An 18,204-nucleotide genomic window follows, 5' to 3' on the forward strand; every position below is an offset into this window, starting at 1 on the left:
ATTTTGAAATAAATAAAACGCGTTTTTCCCTGAAGCTAAACTCATCCTGGATTGCTTTTTGATATGCTATGAAGTTCTATAGGGTTGAATTCTCTAGCTATGGGGGGGGGGGGAAGCTCGCCAGATATATATGAATACCAGAATGGTAAGAGAGGCAGAACGGTACGGGGTCTCCCACAAATCTTTTTCTGCTTGGTGAGCAAGACTCCTATGACCGGGATTCTGGTCCTCTCAAAGACTCCTGATTCCCACGAGTCTCGAAGATGCTCCACCATCTTCCATCACGTGACTCCTCGAAGAAGCGCCTCAGCCCCCACCTCCCCGTCGGATGAATTAAATGGGGCTGATGAAAAGAGCAGGCTCGATAGAACGGCTGGCAGGGGCTGGCAGGGGCGGTGCTGAGCGGGCAAAGAGGTGGAGCTGCCGGCGCGCCCAAGCAGGCCTGATCCCGCAACTCGTCTGGCCATCAGTCGGTCTCCCGCCTTAGCTCCTCTGTGCTGCCCGCGATGGCGCGCAGGGGTCGCCCTTACTGGTGGCTGAGAAACCGCTCGGCGTGAGGCCGGGCCGGGCTGGGCTGGGGCCGGGGGAATCGCCGTGCCGTCCCCTGAGCCGCCCGGCCCGGGCGCCTAGAGACAGCCGGCACCAAGAGCATACAGCACGGCCAGGACCGAGCAGACGGTGAGCGGGAGCGAACGGGGCCAGGGAAGAACCCGAGTCCCCCGCAGTTTGAAGGGGAAGAGGGGAAATCCAGGGGAGAACAGAGGAAACCCCGGCGGGAGGAGGAGTGGGGCGGAGACCTTGCCCTTTTCTTTCTGGTCCGGCACCCTTCTTTTGTTGTCGTCGAGGCGGGGGATTGGGTGTGTTCCTTCTCTCATGTCTGTCTCTCGGGGCCCCCAACATCAAACGGTGGCATGGATTCCTCCTTCCCATTCTGAGGCTCATCCCAGGCTGGCACCTCCTCCGTGCCTGGGCAGTGTTTTAGTAGGCTATCTCGTGATCCTCAGTTGAGTAAAGTGGCCGCTGTGTGCGGACTTAGGGTGTTTTGTGCATAGGTGGCTTCCAGGGCGTAGGTGGGTGCAAGTTCTTGACTTTGTGCAATGTAAATGAGAGAAGCTGGTACCTACTTCTGCCCTGAAGTATGTTTACAGGCAGATAAACGTGTGGGCGCTTGGAAAAGAGTGCAAAAAGGTGTGCTTGTATCTGTAAGTGTGTATCTCTAGGATGCTCAGAGTTGAGCCCCTCCCCCAACCAGCCTCGTTTCCCCCCCTCCCTCAAGATGGCTTCTGCACAAGCCCCCAAGTTGTTCCTTGTAATCAAGAATGGCTGGAGTTGTGTCTGGGCTGTCCCTGGGTGAGCTTTGGTACTCATAAGGGGAGCATCTTTCTTTCCCTCATCCTCCTCTCTGATAAGATTCCTTTTAGGGTAAACACACTAGCCTGTCTGTTAAAAAAGACAAGGAGCAGATGCTTTTACTAGTGAAGATAAGAAAGGGAAAAACACCATACAGCATGGCTCTGTTTACCAGGTTGCCTATTGTATACAAAGTGGCCTTGCTCCTCGGATTTGAATCAATGTACTTTAAGCACTTGGCTGGTAGCAGTTTATCTTTCTCCGTGTTTCCATGTGATTCTGGGCTTCTCCGAAGCCAAATTATTTTGTACCCCTCAACAGCTCATATGGAAAAGGGTTACGGGGTTGGAGTGCCAAGTCTGAATAGATTTTCTTAAGAGGGCTGTATTCTTAATCTAGAAAAGCAGGTATTTGAAAATCAGAGAGCTCTGCACTACTTGTGACTTCTTGCAGCTACTTGTACTGTATATAATGGATTATTTTCCTGCTTTTATAACTATCTGCTTTCCAAAGGTACCATTCCTGTCTTGGTAACTTGAAGCATATACTGTATGTCAAGTCAGTTTTCAATGAACATCATTGACTCATAATGATTTTTAGCTTTATAGTAACACCTGAGTATTTCTGTATATCATCTAGTTATTGAAACCTTCCTTCTGTTGGTCATTGTACAGAAGAGAAAGCTGAGTTTCCAGCTAAATTATTCAGAACTCGGGAGCAGCCAAGTAACAGTGCAATTCCATTAGTGGATTGTTAATGATGCAAAAAAAAAAAAAAACTTCAAAGACAGTGTTCTGTGTTTTTCACAACTTGCCTTTGCTTCATTTTTATATTGGAACATATAATGACATAATTAATTAGGAAAATAAAAATGAAGGAGGAAACATCTTCTAGATGCGTTCTTATTCACCATTTCATCTAATAGTGGAGGTTAAAATGGCCCTGCTTGTATAATAGGATTTTTGTAAGATTTGCTTTTCTGGATGTGTCATTTAGTGGCTGAGAAACCAGTATGTTCCTCTAGAAGGGACAAAGTGCAAACTGGCAAACTGAAAAGCATTGTGGGTAAGCATTGGTCCAATAGCTTGCAGTAGCTGCTTGGTCATGATGCTGATATGATATTCTCAGTGGTCTGCTTTTTCTTAGAGTGCAGCCCTTTGCACATGTAGTGCAGGAGAGTGGTTGAATTGATGGACATTAAGGCAACAGCATCTAATATTAAAAAGCTGAAAACTTAGAGAAGGTTCTTATCTCCCTCCATCCTCCATTGTATCAAAATATGGTTGCCTTTTGTTCTTGAGCAGTTCTTAGTTGAGTGAAATATATTGGTGAGTAAGACAGTTCACTGGTTATTGCTGCCAAATGCTTCATTGCTCCTTGAAGTTGTTACTATTCTCTTTCTCCTTGGGGGTGTTTCATTAAGGCGGGATCTGAAAGAAGTCTGAGACCAGAAACGATGGTAGGAAGGTGCTTGTGATACAGAAGATACAGTATAAGACACTTTTCTGTCAGTCCTTTTGTTGTATTTATAATCATGTAAGTGGCCATTTTTTAGCCTGAATGTGATCTCTGGAACCTTTTTTTAAGGCTCACAGACATCACTGCCAAAACCATTTGTAAAATCCTAAGAATTAATGAGGAAATAATCTCACTCTTTTTCAGCAGGAAAACAAATTAAAAAGTTATCTATTATTAGTTAGGAATATTTTAAAAAATATTGCAAAATGGGAAGTGGAATGATGGTAATTAGGTATAGTGCACAGGCACCTGCTTGATTAATTAATTAAATGCTTTGAAATTAAACAATTTTTGGCTGAACTAAGGGTTGGTTATTTATTTTGATTAATTTGTTTGTAAACCACTTTAGTAAGGTATTTCATCTGTATATAAAAGCCACAGCCAATGCAATAGTAACAAATTCAGTTACAGAAATACAATATATAATTATATTAAAACGTTTATTTCTGATCCCAGAAGCTCTATGGGACTCAAATCCCAAAGGTCTGCCAGAACAGCCAGATTTTTACAAGCTTCTGGAAAGCCAAGACTGTGAGAGCTACGTTATTCCAGATAAGGAAACCCCTCACAAAGTATCCCTGCCTTCAGTTTCCTCTATTTGCAGCACTTAAGAGTGGGTTCCTTCAGGAGCCATTCTGTGACTTCAGGTTGGGTAGGCAAAAATCTATACAAGACAGATATTTAGGCCAAGGGTGAACATGCATTACTGGAAATATTATACATACTGATGATACCTTATCCTGAATTGGGAAATGACCTTTCCCAGCTGTTTCTTATACATTTTCAACAGGATGAGGAAGAGGACCAAGCCCTGAGTAGTACCTAGTTTCCCCACTCCAATGTTGGTCCACTGGACCCTACTCAGGAAGAATGGAGCCATTTTAGGATAATGCCTCCAATTCTCAATCCCTGTAGGTGGTCCAGAAGGATACTTTGATTAAGAGTGTCAGCTAGTGAAATCAAGATAAGGATGGTTGACCAATGTGATTTGAGTCACATCCTATCAGCCCCACAAGATGGATCAGACTAGGAAATCAGCTCCTTAAGAAAGTTAAAATTACTTTTACTGAGATTGGCTTTATAACAGAGTCTTTGCAAGACTGATAGTCCTCCTCTTCATAGTCCATTTAATTAGTGAGACATTTGCCTGAATGTTTTCCAAATGTTATCTAGCTATTCTGGACTTCAATATTTTTCAGCCCACTTTTCCTAGGCAATAGTTCCTGCATATCCTTAATAAGGAAAGGTCACTTTCCTTATTCTCTTACACATGGGTAAGTCAGAAGTCACATGCTTATAACTTCTCAAATAACATTGCAAGGTATTGCCTCTGCCATCTCTTTGAATCCTTTCATCTAATGTGCAGCAGATACTATATGGGTAGTTTTATCCATGAAATGAATGGCCAGAGGTCACAGCTTGCACTGATTTGGTTCTGGACAATTTCTTTCAAGAAAGAAATGGGTCATTTAAAACTGTACAGCTGGGTGACATTCTTCTACACGTGCAGTAAGTGTGGAGAAGTAATTCCTTCTTGATCGCATGCCCATGCCAAGTCTTATTTGCTTCTCATCTTCCACAAATTTCACTCTAGACCTCTCTTCACTCATTTCCTTTTCTAGAGCTCCTTAGAAAACCAAGGAGAGATCACTGAGGAGCAACACTGTTTAGAACAGTGTTTCTCAGCCTTGACAATTTTAAGGCATGTGGACTTCAACTCCCAGAATTCCACAGCCAGCAATGCTGGCTGTGGAATTCTGGGAGTTGAAGTCCACATGCCTTAAAATTGTCAAGGTTGAGAAACACTGGTTTAGAATAATGGCTGTTTCTGTGTTCCAAAGGCCATGTGGGCATTCAGTAGAACAGCCCTTTTCCCAGGTTGCTTGGAAATTGCTCCATTCTATCGCAAGCTTAAATATTCCACTTTGGGCAATGGAGAGCCTTTCTTCAGTTGCACAGCCTCTTTTATAAGTCTGCATGGTTGACCATTTGATTTGGCACAATTCTTCCACCCTCTTGTACTTTCTGAAATTTCTGAAGCTGAATAGACCTGCAAAGCTCTGGCATCAATGAAGAGGATTTTCAGAATCCCAGTTATGAAAAAGAGGGCCTCTCTGTAGTCCAGTGTTTCCCAAATTTGACAATTTTAAGGCATGTGGACTTCAACTCCCAGAATTCCACAGCCAGCGTTGCTGGCTGTGGAATTCTGGGAGTTGAAGTCCTCATGCCTTAAAATTGTCAAATTTGGGAAACACTGCTGTAGTCCTTCCACTTCTACCTGGAAAGCAGCCTTCTCACACCCGCTCTTTTTTTCTCTCCTTAATAGGCCAAGCCAAGCATCCTCAAATGACGACAAGGTTTCCTGTTACTCTCAAAAACCACAGCACAATGGATAAACAGTATGGGAAGTCTAGGGGAAGAAATATAGACATTTTATGTTACCCATTTTTATGATTATTTTACCACAAGTGCATGTATGCTGCTTCAGTCATATTATATAAAGGTCTTACAGCCTAACATACAAGACAAAATATGTCTCAATTATTAGACATCTCAATAATAATAATTGCTGTCAATTTAGATTCAATGTGGTAATAATATAACCTAACACCAGACAGCCAGATTCATCTCAACCCGGGCATATCTCTCATCGTCACCTTCGTTCTAAATGCATATTTTAAAAGCCACATTTTTGAAAAGCTTTCTGAACGCTAAGAGTGAGGCTAATGTTCTTGCATTTGGTGGGAGGATATTATTATTATCATGAATTAATTATGACATTCCTTCATCAGGGTGAGCTCCACCTCACAGCTGCTGCAGTGCTTCCTCTTGGTCCCGTCCTGCTTCTTTCTCAGCCAGCCTTTGCACATTGTTGACAGGATCCCCAACAGCTGGGCTTTCTTCTCACCTCCTCTGCTGGTGTGTGTGTGTGTGTGTGTGTGTGTGTGGAGAAATCTTCTGTTCTGAATCTGATCAGTTTGTCAACTTCATTTTTCTCTTCTTCTTTTTATCTTTCACTTTTCTCCAGTCAGTCCATTAATTGCTGTTGATTGCTTTTAGCAATAACATGTTGTTTCTCTGCTTTCTTGTCCTATGGGATTCTGACAGTAGCCTTTATTTCTCTCTACACCTGATTGTCTTTTTCCTGTTAGAGGTTGGCTTCCAACCTCTTTGAGAATCTTGTTCCCTTTGAAGGTGATAATCCCTGTGCTAAAAAGACCTCAACCATATGGTCCTCCTGCTCAGTTGTAGGAGATGTTTTCTGCTTTTATTCCCGCAGAATAAACTCAAAAAAGAGGGGAAAGAGTGTTATAGGGCTTTTAAAACTGGAGGCTGAGCATTTGTTTGGCACACAGCCAGCCATTTGGTTTAACTTAACTGTATGCTTAGCTTGAAATCAGAGACTGTTTTATTTTGCCTCCAAATCAGTATCAGTGGGATTATATTTGAAAATTCTATTCTTTTTCACTATAATTGTAAATCCAGTAAAACTTCACTAGAATTTTGTTACTGAATGCACTTGACCGTTATGGAGACATCTTTCTTAATCTCAGAATCAGCAGACCTTCTTCATGCCTCTTACTATAATCAGAAGTCAAAGAGGGACAAAGAAGTGTTTTATTTAGGGAGTGATACTTGACCCACATTGCAAGTCATAATCCTTAAGCAAACCTTCTACACATTATTTATTCATTTTTAAATTAGATTTGTACATAAAAACTCCATTAAATTGAATAAGAATTGAAAATAGAGCAACAGTAACAACCAAAGCAGTATGCGTAGAAGCATCCAACTCATCACTGAAAAATGGAGCCTGTGTCTTATGTTTTTTATCTCTGCTTTTTTACTATTACCTTGCAAATTAAATGAAAGAGAAAGGAGAATGTAATAATAAGATAAGAGAGATAATTTTGTCTAGTGGTTAAAGCACCAAGTTAGAAAGCCAGAGACTGCGAGTTCTAGTCCTACCTTAGCCATGAATTCCAGCTGGGCGACAGGATACAAATATACAGTATATATATTTATCCAAGCACATTCAGTTGTGCTCAGTTTCAGCTTATCCTTTTCTCTCTCTCTCTCTCTCTCTCTCTCTCTCTCTCTCTCTTTCTTTCTCTCTCCTTCCCTCCCTCCCTCCCTCCCTCCCTCTCTCCCCCCCCCCCGTAAAAATGAAGGACTTGCAGCTCAGGATATTGAAATATGGGAAATGAGAATGGAACAGCTCCTCTTACATAAGACTCCTGTTGCAAATTGCTTCCTTCCAAATCCAAATGCTATAGATAATTTTTTGTTGAAGGATATACCGGTAGATATGGTCAACTGCTCTGGGTTGTCTTCTGTGCATTTTTGTGTGATTCAGACCTTGGAAGACGCAAATGGCTCTTTAATAGACCACGGACAGAAAAGGGTTGGGAGAGTTTATAATGGGAACTATGAAGTGGTAGGAACTGAATGTGACTGAATGCAACTCAGTGGTCACTGGAGAGGCAGGGAAGTTCTACTTTCTGAGGAAGAGCCACAATGTCCATATTTCTGTATTTCCTCAGGGGATTCTTAAGGTTGTCCTTTTCAGGACTCAAAACAGCTCTCTCCTTTCATGTATGCTATTAAGGAGAAAATAATTGAGGTACTAATTGTGATAACTGGGAAACTACCTCTTATTTTACTAATGACTCCTTGGATATGTCTTCTAGGTAAAAGCCAATCCTGCAGCCTTTTATTTTTGCACTTTCAGCTGGGCTCGTTTCTGCCCAACTGCCAATGTTGTCTATAGAGGGAGATGTCTAGTAAATTGGAAGAGCTTATCTGTTAGATTAGAATCGATGTGCGTAGCATAAGCATGCATAGTCATTCTGCAGGACACGAGGGGTTTACCAGCTTTTGACATTAAAATGCATTCATTCCCCAACAGGCTTGGTGTTTGGACCTGAGCTGCCGATGCTGTGCTCTCCTGATGCTGACCAGCCTGTGTCCAGAAGATGAGCAGATTGTTGGTGGGAGTGACCCTTGAGAGGATTTGCAAAGCTGTACTTCTCCTATGTTTACTGCACTTCCTTATCATCATGATTCTCTATTTTGATGTCTATGCCCAGCGCTTGGACTTTTTCAGCCGCTTCAACGTACGCAACTCTTCCCGCTCTCTGCCCTATGCCAATGTCTCTCGGCCTAATAGTACTGCTGGGCCTTTGGGCTCTGAGCTCCTGGCTCCAAGTGTCAAGTCTGTTGGGAGTAACCACACCATCACTGAGAAGCCCTTACCACCCTGCCCAGAGATGCCGCCTGGTCTTGGTGAGGTTACAAATGAACCCTGCCTGGTTTGTATCTTGTCTTGAATGAAAGCCTGCAGTGAGGATCCAGCATTATGTGGTTGAGCATAACACTGTTCTGCTTATCCCTGTTTTTCTTGAATCTCAGCAGCCTGTTTGCTGAAAAGTGATATTTGACTTCAGACACAGGAAGGAAACTATAAGATAGAACAGTGATGCGAACCTTTTAGAGACCGAGTGCCCAAACTGCAACCCAAAACCCACTTATGTATCACCGGGTGCTGCGTGGGCGTGGCCTGCTAGGTAGACGTGGCCAGCTGGGTGTGGCTACGGTGGTCATGGCAGATGGGTGGGCATGGCCAGCTCAATGTTGCTCCTGGGGAGGGATGCTTGTGGGGGCCAGGCAGGGTTGGGGGAGATCCAGGGCATCTCTGGCGGGTGGGGCGGTGGGCAGGAAGCTCGTCCTGTGGGGTGAGGCGAGGCAGGGCGGGGGTGCCATTGTCGCAGGGCAAGGCGAGTCAGGGGCCGGGGCCGGGGCGGCTGCGGCCTGACACCATTGGCCCCCACACACAGAGGCCACTGAGCGCATGGGTGCTGGGATTCATCCGGCCACGTGGGACCTCAGCGAGTTAGCAGGTTGAAGAGGATGGTTGCCATCTCCAGGGCATGGCGCGCGTGCCCACAGAGTGGGCTCTGAATGCCGCCCCTGGCACGCATGCCATAAGTTCGCCACCACTGAGATAGAATCTGCACAGTGTTGCAAACGGAATTGGATAAATAATCCAATCCTTTCAATAGGATACAATGGAAAATATGTGAGATAAATCAAGAAGTGGTCACATAATAATTTTATTTTCACCTTGAACACCCTGTTGTTCCCCATTTTAGCATAGCTCTAAATTCTTGCCTGCCTACATCTTCTGGCTAACTCGCTTCCATAAAATTTTAATTTGCTGTAGTCTGTGCCAAAGTATATTAAAATGTACAAGGCGGTGGTAAAACCAAATTAATTTCATCAGAGCTGTCTTTTAGATGTTTTTTTCTCTTGAATTCTCTTCATCCTTCTAGGAACTCAAAGCAGACAGCAAGCATAGAGTTATCTTAGTGGGTTTTTTCTTCCAAGTGCTTGCCCTATTTTCAAGTAAGACTCAAAGCCATCCTAATAAGTTAAACTAATATAATTCAGCAAAGAGGTTGTAAGTTTGATGATAAAATAGATGTTTTCTAGTGCGTGCTATAAGGATCTCTGTATGGATTGCAAATAAATTAGGGAAATGTTTTAGCATCTGTGCAGATCACAAAAATACTGTAATACAAGCTGCTGATCCTCTGCTTAAAAGTAAATTGACTTTTTAGTTTGGGAGGCCGTAACATTTCACATTTTCAGCTGCAGATAATAGCCAGTATTTGTACTTATCACCTTTGGCTGCTAAATGGGTGTCCCTTTATCAAATTGCTACTGCTGCTCTAGAATGAGATTCCCACCCATCTGTAATCTCAAATTAGTTAACTCAACATTCTCTGAAGGATACCAGAACCATTCAGGGTTTTATTCAGAAAAGATGCTAAATGAGAATTTGCTAGAATTCTGGCATAATGGAGAAGGAACAGTATGGTAGTTTCCATTCCTCTGATCACCCCACCTGGATCCTCTTGGGAGAAGACAAGGAAAAAAGCATATTTCTTTCCATAATCTAGATTAGACATGTCAAACTCGCAACGTCATGTGACATCGCACATCGGGCTAGAAGTTTGACACCTCTGCTCTAGATGGAAGCAATTGTACTTATTCATGCCTATTGCTGCTTTCAGTGATAATCCCGCCTGGTTCTCGAGGCAACTGTGAGTCATTGCTTGGGCATGTTGCAGTTGGGTTACCTAGATAAAAATATAGATATCAAGACATATTTGGGCAAGTGGGTTGATTGGGTTTTTGCTTCTTTGAAGCCCCAATTGTACATAAGGGAAATTTGCAGAACGCATATGTGTGTGAAGTGACATCGTATGCATCATCATGCAAATTCCACAATTTGAACTAGACATGACTAATGCAAATTCCACAATCAGTGTCATTTGTGTGATTAAATTATGGTGTATATTATGAACTACATGCCTTAGTGCAGTGTTGGCGAACCTTTTAGAGACTGAGTGCCCAAACTGCAGCCCAAAACCCACTTATGTATTGTCGAGTGCCAGGTGGGCATGGCCCATTGGGTAAGTGTGGCCCATTGGGTGGGCATGACCCATTGGGTGGGTATGGCTGCGGTGATAACGGCAGACTGGGTGGGACTAAAAAGTTCAATCAATTCCAACTTTGCAAGATCTTTTTTTTTCCTGCAAGAAGTTGAAATTGATTGATTGAACCTTTTTTTTTTTTTTTTGCACACGGTGGCGGAGGCCCAAAGCGTAAAGGTTTCATAAAACCCAGCTGAAGGACTAGGACTGGGGCAACGGGTGCACGTGCCCACAGAGAGGGCTCCACGTGCCACCTGTGGCACACATGCTATAGGTTCGCCACCACGGCCTTAGTGCATTATGTGTTTGGCCTTTAAGTTCCTTTGCTAAGCTTTTCAGGACAGTAGCCTCTCATCTTGATTAATGGAAGTGGCAGGTACATACTGAGAACTGTAAGCTCCTCTTCTAGAGTTGACTAACTGAAGCATTTATAACTGAATCCTTTCTTCTTCAGTGGGCCGACTCCTTATTGAATTTAGCTCTCCCATGAGCATGGAGAGAGTGCAGCGGGAAAACCCGGATGTTCAGGAGGGTGGCAAGTATTCACCCCTGGACTGTGTGCCTCGGCAGAAGGTGGCTATCCTCATACCTTTCCGCCACCGCGAGCATCACCTCAAATACTGGCTGCACTACTTGCATCCAATCCTACGACGTCAGAAGGTGTCCTATGGAATCTACATTATTAATCAGGTAAATTGGGTAAAGAGAATGATAACCCTGTTGTAGCAATCTGAGGGGAAATAAGTGAGATAGTTACAATAGAGTGATGTCATATGAGAAAAACTTGATTATAAAAAGGGGCCTTGATGGACATAGCTTTTGTATCTTAACCAGCAGCAGAGCAGGACTTGCTGGTATCTAGCAGTTTGCAGCCTTGGAATGGTATGTGAGCATGACCTTGGGAGACAGGGCAATGAGATATAGCCAAGGGAACAGACAGATACAAGGCAGCTTAGCTTGCAGCAGGAATGTGGGCAGGGCAAGAGCCTCAAAGGAGACCCTCCCTAGTTTTTTGGGCTGTAAAATGGATGGGTGAGAAAAATACTTTCAGACTTGAAGCATTTTGTTAATATAATCTTATGATAAATGGAATTAGTTTATCTGTCTGGTCTGTCTAGTAAGGTTGATAGCCTTGACTTAATATTTCTCTCTCTCACACACAGACAGACAGACAGACAGACAGACAGACAGACAGACACACATTATTACTTACACAGAGAGAGGGGGGGAGAGGGAGAAAGGGAGAGACATTACTTACACACACACACACACACACACACACACACACACACTATTTACCCTGGCAGTTTCCTCAATTTATGGAGGAGCTCAGAGAGAGGGAAAGTCCAAAAATGAATGTCAAAAAGAAGAGTGGGTGGTTGTGCTCTGGCCCTCACTGACATGTGACTTCAAGGAAGTGGGGCTTTTCACCAGAAAGATTTTCTCAGTGAAGAAGTAATAGCTTCCAATATACAGAGAAAACAATAGTATTACATTATGGATTAGGGATGGTCATGATGTTTTATTTATAGCAGACATATCAAACACAAGGCCCGGGGGCCGGATGCGGCCCGCAAAGTGGTTTCATGTGGCCCACCAAGCCATCCTGTAAACAGTGAGGGAACAGCCCCCGCTGCCTTGGCCCTGGCCCAGGCCAGCTGGGAGGGAGCCAATGTACAATTTTGTGGTGGCCATCTATGCTGAAACGCATTCAGTCTTAGCTCTACAAGGCCATCTGGAAACAGTGAGGAACCAGCCCCTGTTGCGTTGGCCCCGCCCTCTGGGTGCATGCTAGGGAGGTGTCATCCTTCATGAGGAATGAAGAAATGCACCATCGCCTGGAAGTGGCCAGCAAATGGCCCTCACCTACTTCACATATCTGGCTTGATGGGCTCTGGGGGAGGGTTTCAACAGGCAGCGGGCCACTCTCCTCACAGCACCAAGAGTCTGAGCTGGGCAGCACATATCCAAAAAGAAATGCGAGGCCGCCCAGCTCCCAGCCTGCCTGGTTTCAGCAGGCAGCGGGGCGCTCTCCTCACAGTGCCAAGAGCTGAGCTGGGTGGCGCGAATCTGATGAGAAGTGCAATGCTGCCTAGCCCCCAGCTTGTCCAGTTTCAGCAGGCAGCAAGGTGCAAAGTTGGTGGGCTTCACACCGCCTGGCTCAACCTCTCGGCACTGTGAGGAGAGCGCCCCGCTGCCTGCCGAAACCATGCCCACCCAGTAGGCCATACCCACTCCATCCATGCCCACCCAGTAGGCCACACCCACCCTGGCCACACCATCCGCCCCCTCGAGGGCAACCTTAATGCTGATGCGGCCCTTAATGAAATTTGAGTTTGACACCCCTGATTTATAGTCAAGTATGGAATGCCAGGTTAAAGCTGTTGTCTGATGAGTGGTGAGGATTTAGAGTCATACACAGAAATTCAATAATTGTAAATTTCTTTGCAATGCAGAAAATAATTAAGTTCAATCCAAAAATATAATGTAAATATCATAGAGTATATGTTGCTTGGGATTACCCTGTGATTCATGATGTTTCCAAACAGTTTGGTGAAGACACGTTTAACCGAGCCAAGCTGTTGAATGTGGGCTTCCTGGAAGCCTTAAGAGATAATGAGAGCTATGACTGCTTCATATTCAGTGATGTTGATCTTGTGCCCATGGATGACCGGAATCTTTATCGCTGTTATGACCAGCCTCGGCACTTTGCTGTTGCCATGGATAAGTTTGGTTTCCGGTGAGTAAATGGATTGGAAATTTCCTTGCCAAATGGACTCAAGAGTTTTATTTGGATTAGAATTTCAGTATGCTCTTGACACAGTATAGTATAACATACTCATAACTTGACCTGTCCCATCTGTTTGTTAATAAATTTCAAAACCAGCTCTTTGGGATTTTATTCAGATGAAATTCTTAATTGGAATTTGCAGATAAATGTAGTTCTATGCACTCTGGTTATTCCTGAGTTAACAGAGGCTCTTCAAACTGTTTAGACCAGTGGTTCTCAACCTGTGGGTCGGGACCCCATTTGGGATCAAACGACCATTTCACGGGGGTCGTCAAACAATGCAGTCTGCCATTTTTTTCCCCTTTTCCTTAGCTGTGCTACTCCCTTTTATTCTATTGGCTTTTGAAAGCCAATAGAATAGACTCTCTTGAATAAAGTCTAATTCTATTGGCTTTCAAAAGCCAATAGGAATTGTGCAGGCTGTCTCTGCCCTGCTGAGCCTGCCAAAAGTCCCATTCTGCAAACGGTGCTGCACCAGTTGAGTAGTCCTCAACTTACGACCAGTTGAGTAGTCCTCGACTTACGACCGGTTGGGGGTCGCGGCATTAAAAAGGTTGAGAACCACTGGTTTAGACTCAAGAATAAAGGAAGAAGCAGAATCTGAATTTGTTTTTGTTTAATACACACAAACACACACACACAAATGCATATACATAATACCTGTCCCTTTCTGAAAATTCTGTTTTCAGGCATGGATCTATGTACTAGTGATGTAAAAACCTAGGCTGGAATGTCTTGTGAATATTTCATATTGTAAGCCTTATTATCAGTATTTCCAGAACATTGAAAATAAGCAAGAAAAAAGAATATGATCCTGGATTTATCAGATAGAATCTGGGCAGTCCAATTAATATGGTGAGAAATTGGGCAGGATTTAGGGAGAGCATGATACTGTAGGAACAATAAGTGACATCACACAAATGATTTAGAAATCAGGGCTTAATCTACAACAGGCTTTCTCTGGACCATCTAGATCTATGCTTCTGAACTTGTTTCTAGTTTGATTGATCTTATCTCTCTTGCTTGTCCCCTACAGGTTACCATACTCTGGCTACTTTGGAGGAGTCTCTGGCCTAAGCAAGACACAGTTTCTGAAGATTAATGGCTTCCCTAATGAGTACTGGGGCTGGGGTGGAGAAGATGATGACATCTTTAACAGGTATGTGAAAGACTTCAGTTGGGCTAAGCTCATCCAGGACGTGTTCTCTGTGGGTTGATGGCATGAACTGTGTAATCCATTTTTCCACATAGCATTTACAGCAGTGCTCTCCAACTTTTCTGACTCAGTGAACCGGTGGTGACGGGGTGGGGGGGGGGAAGAGGGGGATGGTTTCCTGCACACACCACTTTTACACATGCAACTTCATGCACACACGTGCATGCATGTGCACTCGCCCACCACTTCCATGGCCCAGTTCCAAACAGGCTGCAGCCCAGCACAGAGCCGTGGACCAGGGGTTGGGGATCATTGATGTACAGAGAATATTTGGACTGTCCAGTATTCTTTTGCTGGATAGGATGGTTCTGCAAATTGCAACAAATGTTATGTGTACTGAACTTTCTATAATTACATTTTTGTCCTTTATCAATCCATGAAAGCCAGGAATGTGGTGGAGAAGAATAGAGAAGGTTTAGGCAAATCCCATTATTTTAAAGGCTTGTTTGAAACTCACTGTTTTGCTAACCTCTATCCTATACTTTTCTTTGCACAGGATCTCACTTAATGGCATGAAAGTATCACGTCCTGATGCACGCATTGGGCGCTATCGCATGATCAAGCATGAGCGTGATCGACACAATGAACCAAATCCCCAACGGTAAGAATGCATCTGTGTTAACTTTCTATCTAATCCTCATAACTTTCATCATATTCTCAATCCACAGACTGCAAATCAATTTTCTGTTGCAAAAGTAACCTACCAGACAAGGGGTAGGCAACCTTGGCTCTTTTATGACTCGTGAATTCCTGAGAACTCCCAGAATTCCTGAGCCAGCCATGCTGAGGGGAAAAGGGAGAGGTTTCCAAGCTGAGCAATGCTGGGAGTTGAAGTCCACAAATCATAAAAGAGCCAAGGTTGCCTACCCCTGTTCCAGACCATCTAGTGGAAGTTTGGGAGACTAACCTTTCAATGCTAAATTATATGCTATAAACATTTTTATGTTTCTTTTTGTAGCAGAGGAGTACAGACTATTTTGTGAGAAGAGGACAAAGACCATAGCTTTTGAAAAGAAAGTTGAGGCTGCAATTAAAATTAAAGAAACTAAGATAAGGAAGTGGGTGGGAAAAGGGAAAGAAATTTGATTAAATAAATAAATAAATAAAACCAATATTTAATCCTCTTATATTTAATAGTTCCCCCTTCTATCAACATTGAAAAATAGAATTTGCTGAAAACTTTGGAAGGAGGTATGAAGTTATATCCTTGAGTCTTAGAGTGTACTTCCCTGCCGTAACATGACTCTGAGGAGAATTTCATGCTGTCCAGTCTTCTTTTTCCCACTCTACTCTCATTTGCCTCTTACTCCTATATATGTGCATGTATCAATGGTCAGGTTAAAACTATGGTTTACTGATGCAGGAAAGGATAAATGTGTTTGAACTGACTACCCTATATTTACTATATTGGGTCCACAACCCCTGGTCTGTGGACCAGTACTGGGCCGCAGCCTGCCAGCAACCGGTCCGCACAAACAAGCAAAGCCCTATCCGCGGGATGCAGGGAGCACACAAAACCACGTCCCCTCCGGTCCACGGAAAAACCTCTCTCTATGGAACCGGTCCCTGGTGCCCAAAAGGTTGGGGACTCCTGTACTATATAGAGCAGGGGTCCCCAGTCCCAGTTCGGTACCAGTCTGTGGCCCTTTGGAAGCCAATCTGTGCAAGTGGTGGGCAAATACACAAAGCTTCATTTACACATCTGTGAGATTAGATTGTCACCACTGCCATTGAACCGTGGAGCCAGAAAGATTGGGGACTGCTGATATAGAGAATAGGCAATGTGGGATAACTAGTATGGTATATATTTGATATTGATTTACATAGATTTCTCTTTGTTTATTTGATAAGTGAAGCAGGATTGAATTCCTGTCGACCTTAATCTTTAAATATAATCAGTTTTCACTGTTCTCTTGCCAATAATTCCAATCAGGGTATGTAATTTGAGGAAGATTCTTGTATAACTTATTTCTGAACGTTGTGGGATCCATGGAGAGTTTTGGATAGTGACTCTGTCCCCGTGCGTTCAGATGATATAATTTAGTTTTGGCAGCCCTGTGTAGAACTTGTGGAATAACAAATGCATTATGGTGGAAACTGCAGAGAATACTGCATTATTCATGAATTTATGTAATGTTATGTAATGCACTGATCAGAATTCTACAAATGATGTAATGTTCTATTTAATCTTTTTTCCATTCATTTGAGGGATTGTTGTTTTACCCTGTGCCAAAATAAACTGTAAAATATAGGTGAAATATGAGGTTCTGTTTTGTTCTTGTGGCAGGTTCACCAAAATCCAGAATACCAAGGTGACCATGAAACGTGATGGCATTGGTTCACTTCAGTACCGCCTCGTGGAGATGTTTCGCCGTCCCATGTACACCAATGTAACTGTGGATATTGGCCGACCGCCGCCACGCCCCTCTCGGGGTTGACTCTGCTGCTTGGCCCTGCCCATGGTCCCATGCATGAGGAGCAACATGGATCTCAGCCCTGACTGGTTCAGAGGACTGTGTCCTGACTGGGACGACCTGTCTGCCTCCTTCATGGGAAAAGGGGAAAGGCTCTCTGGACACACCTTTGTCTTGTCCTTGCCTTTGGCTGAAGACCAGCTCCTTAACACTAGTCGGTTCTCCGCAGTGCCGTTCAGACTGGAGAATGAATGTGTGTTATATGCTTGGTCCAGTGTTTCAATTTTGGGTAGAGCCGAGCCCCGATTGCTGAGGAAGGCGCCGAGAGCAGAGAAGCCTTGTTTAGGGCTTTGACCTTCCCTTTATCTCTGGCAGAGACCATCCTCTCCCTGAACTTTTTGCAAGGCTGTGTCCCTGAAAGATTCCAAGGGTATGGTAGCTGTTTGCTTCTTCTCACAGACTGAAAGACTACTGCCTTTTGTTAGCCTTTCGTCCAGGCACAGTCTGATCTTACGACGACTGCCAGCTACCAAGGTGTAGAGATGGTTTACCACTGAGGAGAGCTCCCGTCGCCAGTAAAAGCTCTAATGGGTCTGGCCCCACTGCCCACCTCCATTCATGGCTTGGTGCTGTCCCCTGCTGGATCCTGGTTGCTTTTTTTCTGGCTCCAGTACTCCAGGGGTATTTTATACAAATCCTCATTAGAATACTTGAGTGCTTCCTGGGTTAATGTATGTGTAGCCTGTCTGGCATGGTACAACAGGACTTTCTTCTTAGCTGTGATTTCTCTTCTTCCTTGAGTGGAGCAGATTGGATGGGTAGTGAGATTGTACCTTTTAGTAGGGTGGGTAGATGGATGTATGGTTTGACATACCCTAAAGTGGGCTTGCTTCTCACTTTCATAAGCACGCGGAACTATAGCCACTGTTATAGAACGGAATAACGTGAAGGTAGAGTTCAGCCTGTTTTCCCTTGATCCACTACCATCCCAACTTCCACTCCTCAAGCAATTCTAGCAGCCCTACAGTTTCTGCCAGGCATCTTGCCCTTAACCACTCATTCTTTTATTTTTATCAAAACTACCCCCAATGGTATGTTTGTGGCAGTTCTACACGTAGTACTTGGAGCTGGAAAGCTGCTGGCATTTCTTCATTCTGGTTATGGTGCCTGGCAAGTAGAATCACCTGCATCTGTCCACTTTGGGGTGACAGCTGGGCCAGGCTGGAAGCCAGGCATCAGCATGTCAAATAGCCCGGGTGTTGGTGACTTTTGTACATTTGAATGTTTTGATCCCTTTTCAAGCCTATGGTGAATGCAACACTGGTCACTATGATCAGACTTTTGTATTCAGTAAAGTTTCAAAACTTGGAGACTCCCTTGTGTCTGGAATTCTGTAGGAGACACTTGATTGGGGCA

The 18,204-nt window shown here is 43.9% G+C and overlaps 1 protein-coding gene across 4 annotated transcripts; it reads left to right on the plus strand.

Annotated features, from left to right (window-relative positions):
* Window positions 1-333: 333 nt before the first annotated feature.
* B4GALT2 (beta-1,4-galactosyltransferase 2) lies at window positions 334-18,158 on the plus strand. Of its 4 annotated transcripts, XM_039323096.1 has the most exons (8): window positions 334-678; window positions 5,195-5,267; window positions 7,778-8,154; window positions 10,822-11,057; window positions 12,917-13,107; window positions 14,195-14,317; window positions 14,871-14,975; window positions 16,662-18,158. In XM_039323096.1, exons 3-8 carry the CDS (start codon window positions 7,845-7,847, stop codon window positions 16,810-16,812), a joined length of 1,116 nt encoding a protein of 371 aa, XP_039179030.1. In that variant the 5' UTR covers window positions 334-678; window positions 5,195-5,267; window positions 7,778-7,844; the 3' UTR covers window positions 16,813-18,158. The 4 variants fall into 4 exon arrangements, with proteins under 4 accessions (XP_039179030.1, XP_039179029.1, XP_039179031.1 ...); XM_039323095.1 differs by lacking the exon at window positions 5,195-5,267; XM_039323097.1 differs by lacking the exons at window positions 334-678; window positions 5,195-5,267 and adding an exon at window positions 5,297-5,787.
* Window positions 18,159-18,204: the final 46 nt, after the last annotated feature.

This window comes from Crotalus tigris, unplaced genomic scaffold (assembly GCF_016545835.1).
Source record: "Crotalus tigris isolate CLP2741 ecotype Arizona unplaced genomic scaffold, ASM1654583v1 scf7180000024167.7108832, whole genome shotgun sequence".
In the NCBI taxonomy this organism is placed as follows: domain Eukaryota; kingdom Metazoa; phylum Chordata; class Lepidosauria; order Squamata; family Viperidae; genus Crotalus; species Crotalus tigris.

Bases quoted from the DNA above. Each gene is read 5' to 3' on its own strand.
- B4GALT2 (XM_039323096.1), top strand. From the start codon at position 7,845: ATGAGCAGATTGTTGGTGGGAGTGACCCTTGAGAGGATTTGCAAAGCT. The intron at 13,108-14,194 runs GTGAGTAAATGG...TGTCCCCTACAG, and splicing joins ATGGATAAGTTTGGTTTCCG to GTTACCATACTCTGGCTACT. The intron at 14,976-16,661 runs GTAAGAATGCAT...TTCTTGTGGCAG, and splicing joins AATGAACCAAATCCCCAACG to GTTCACCAAAATCCAGAATA.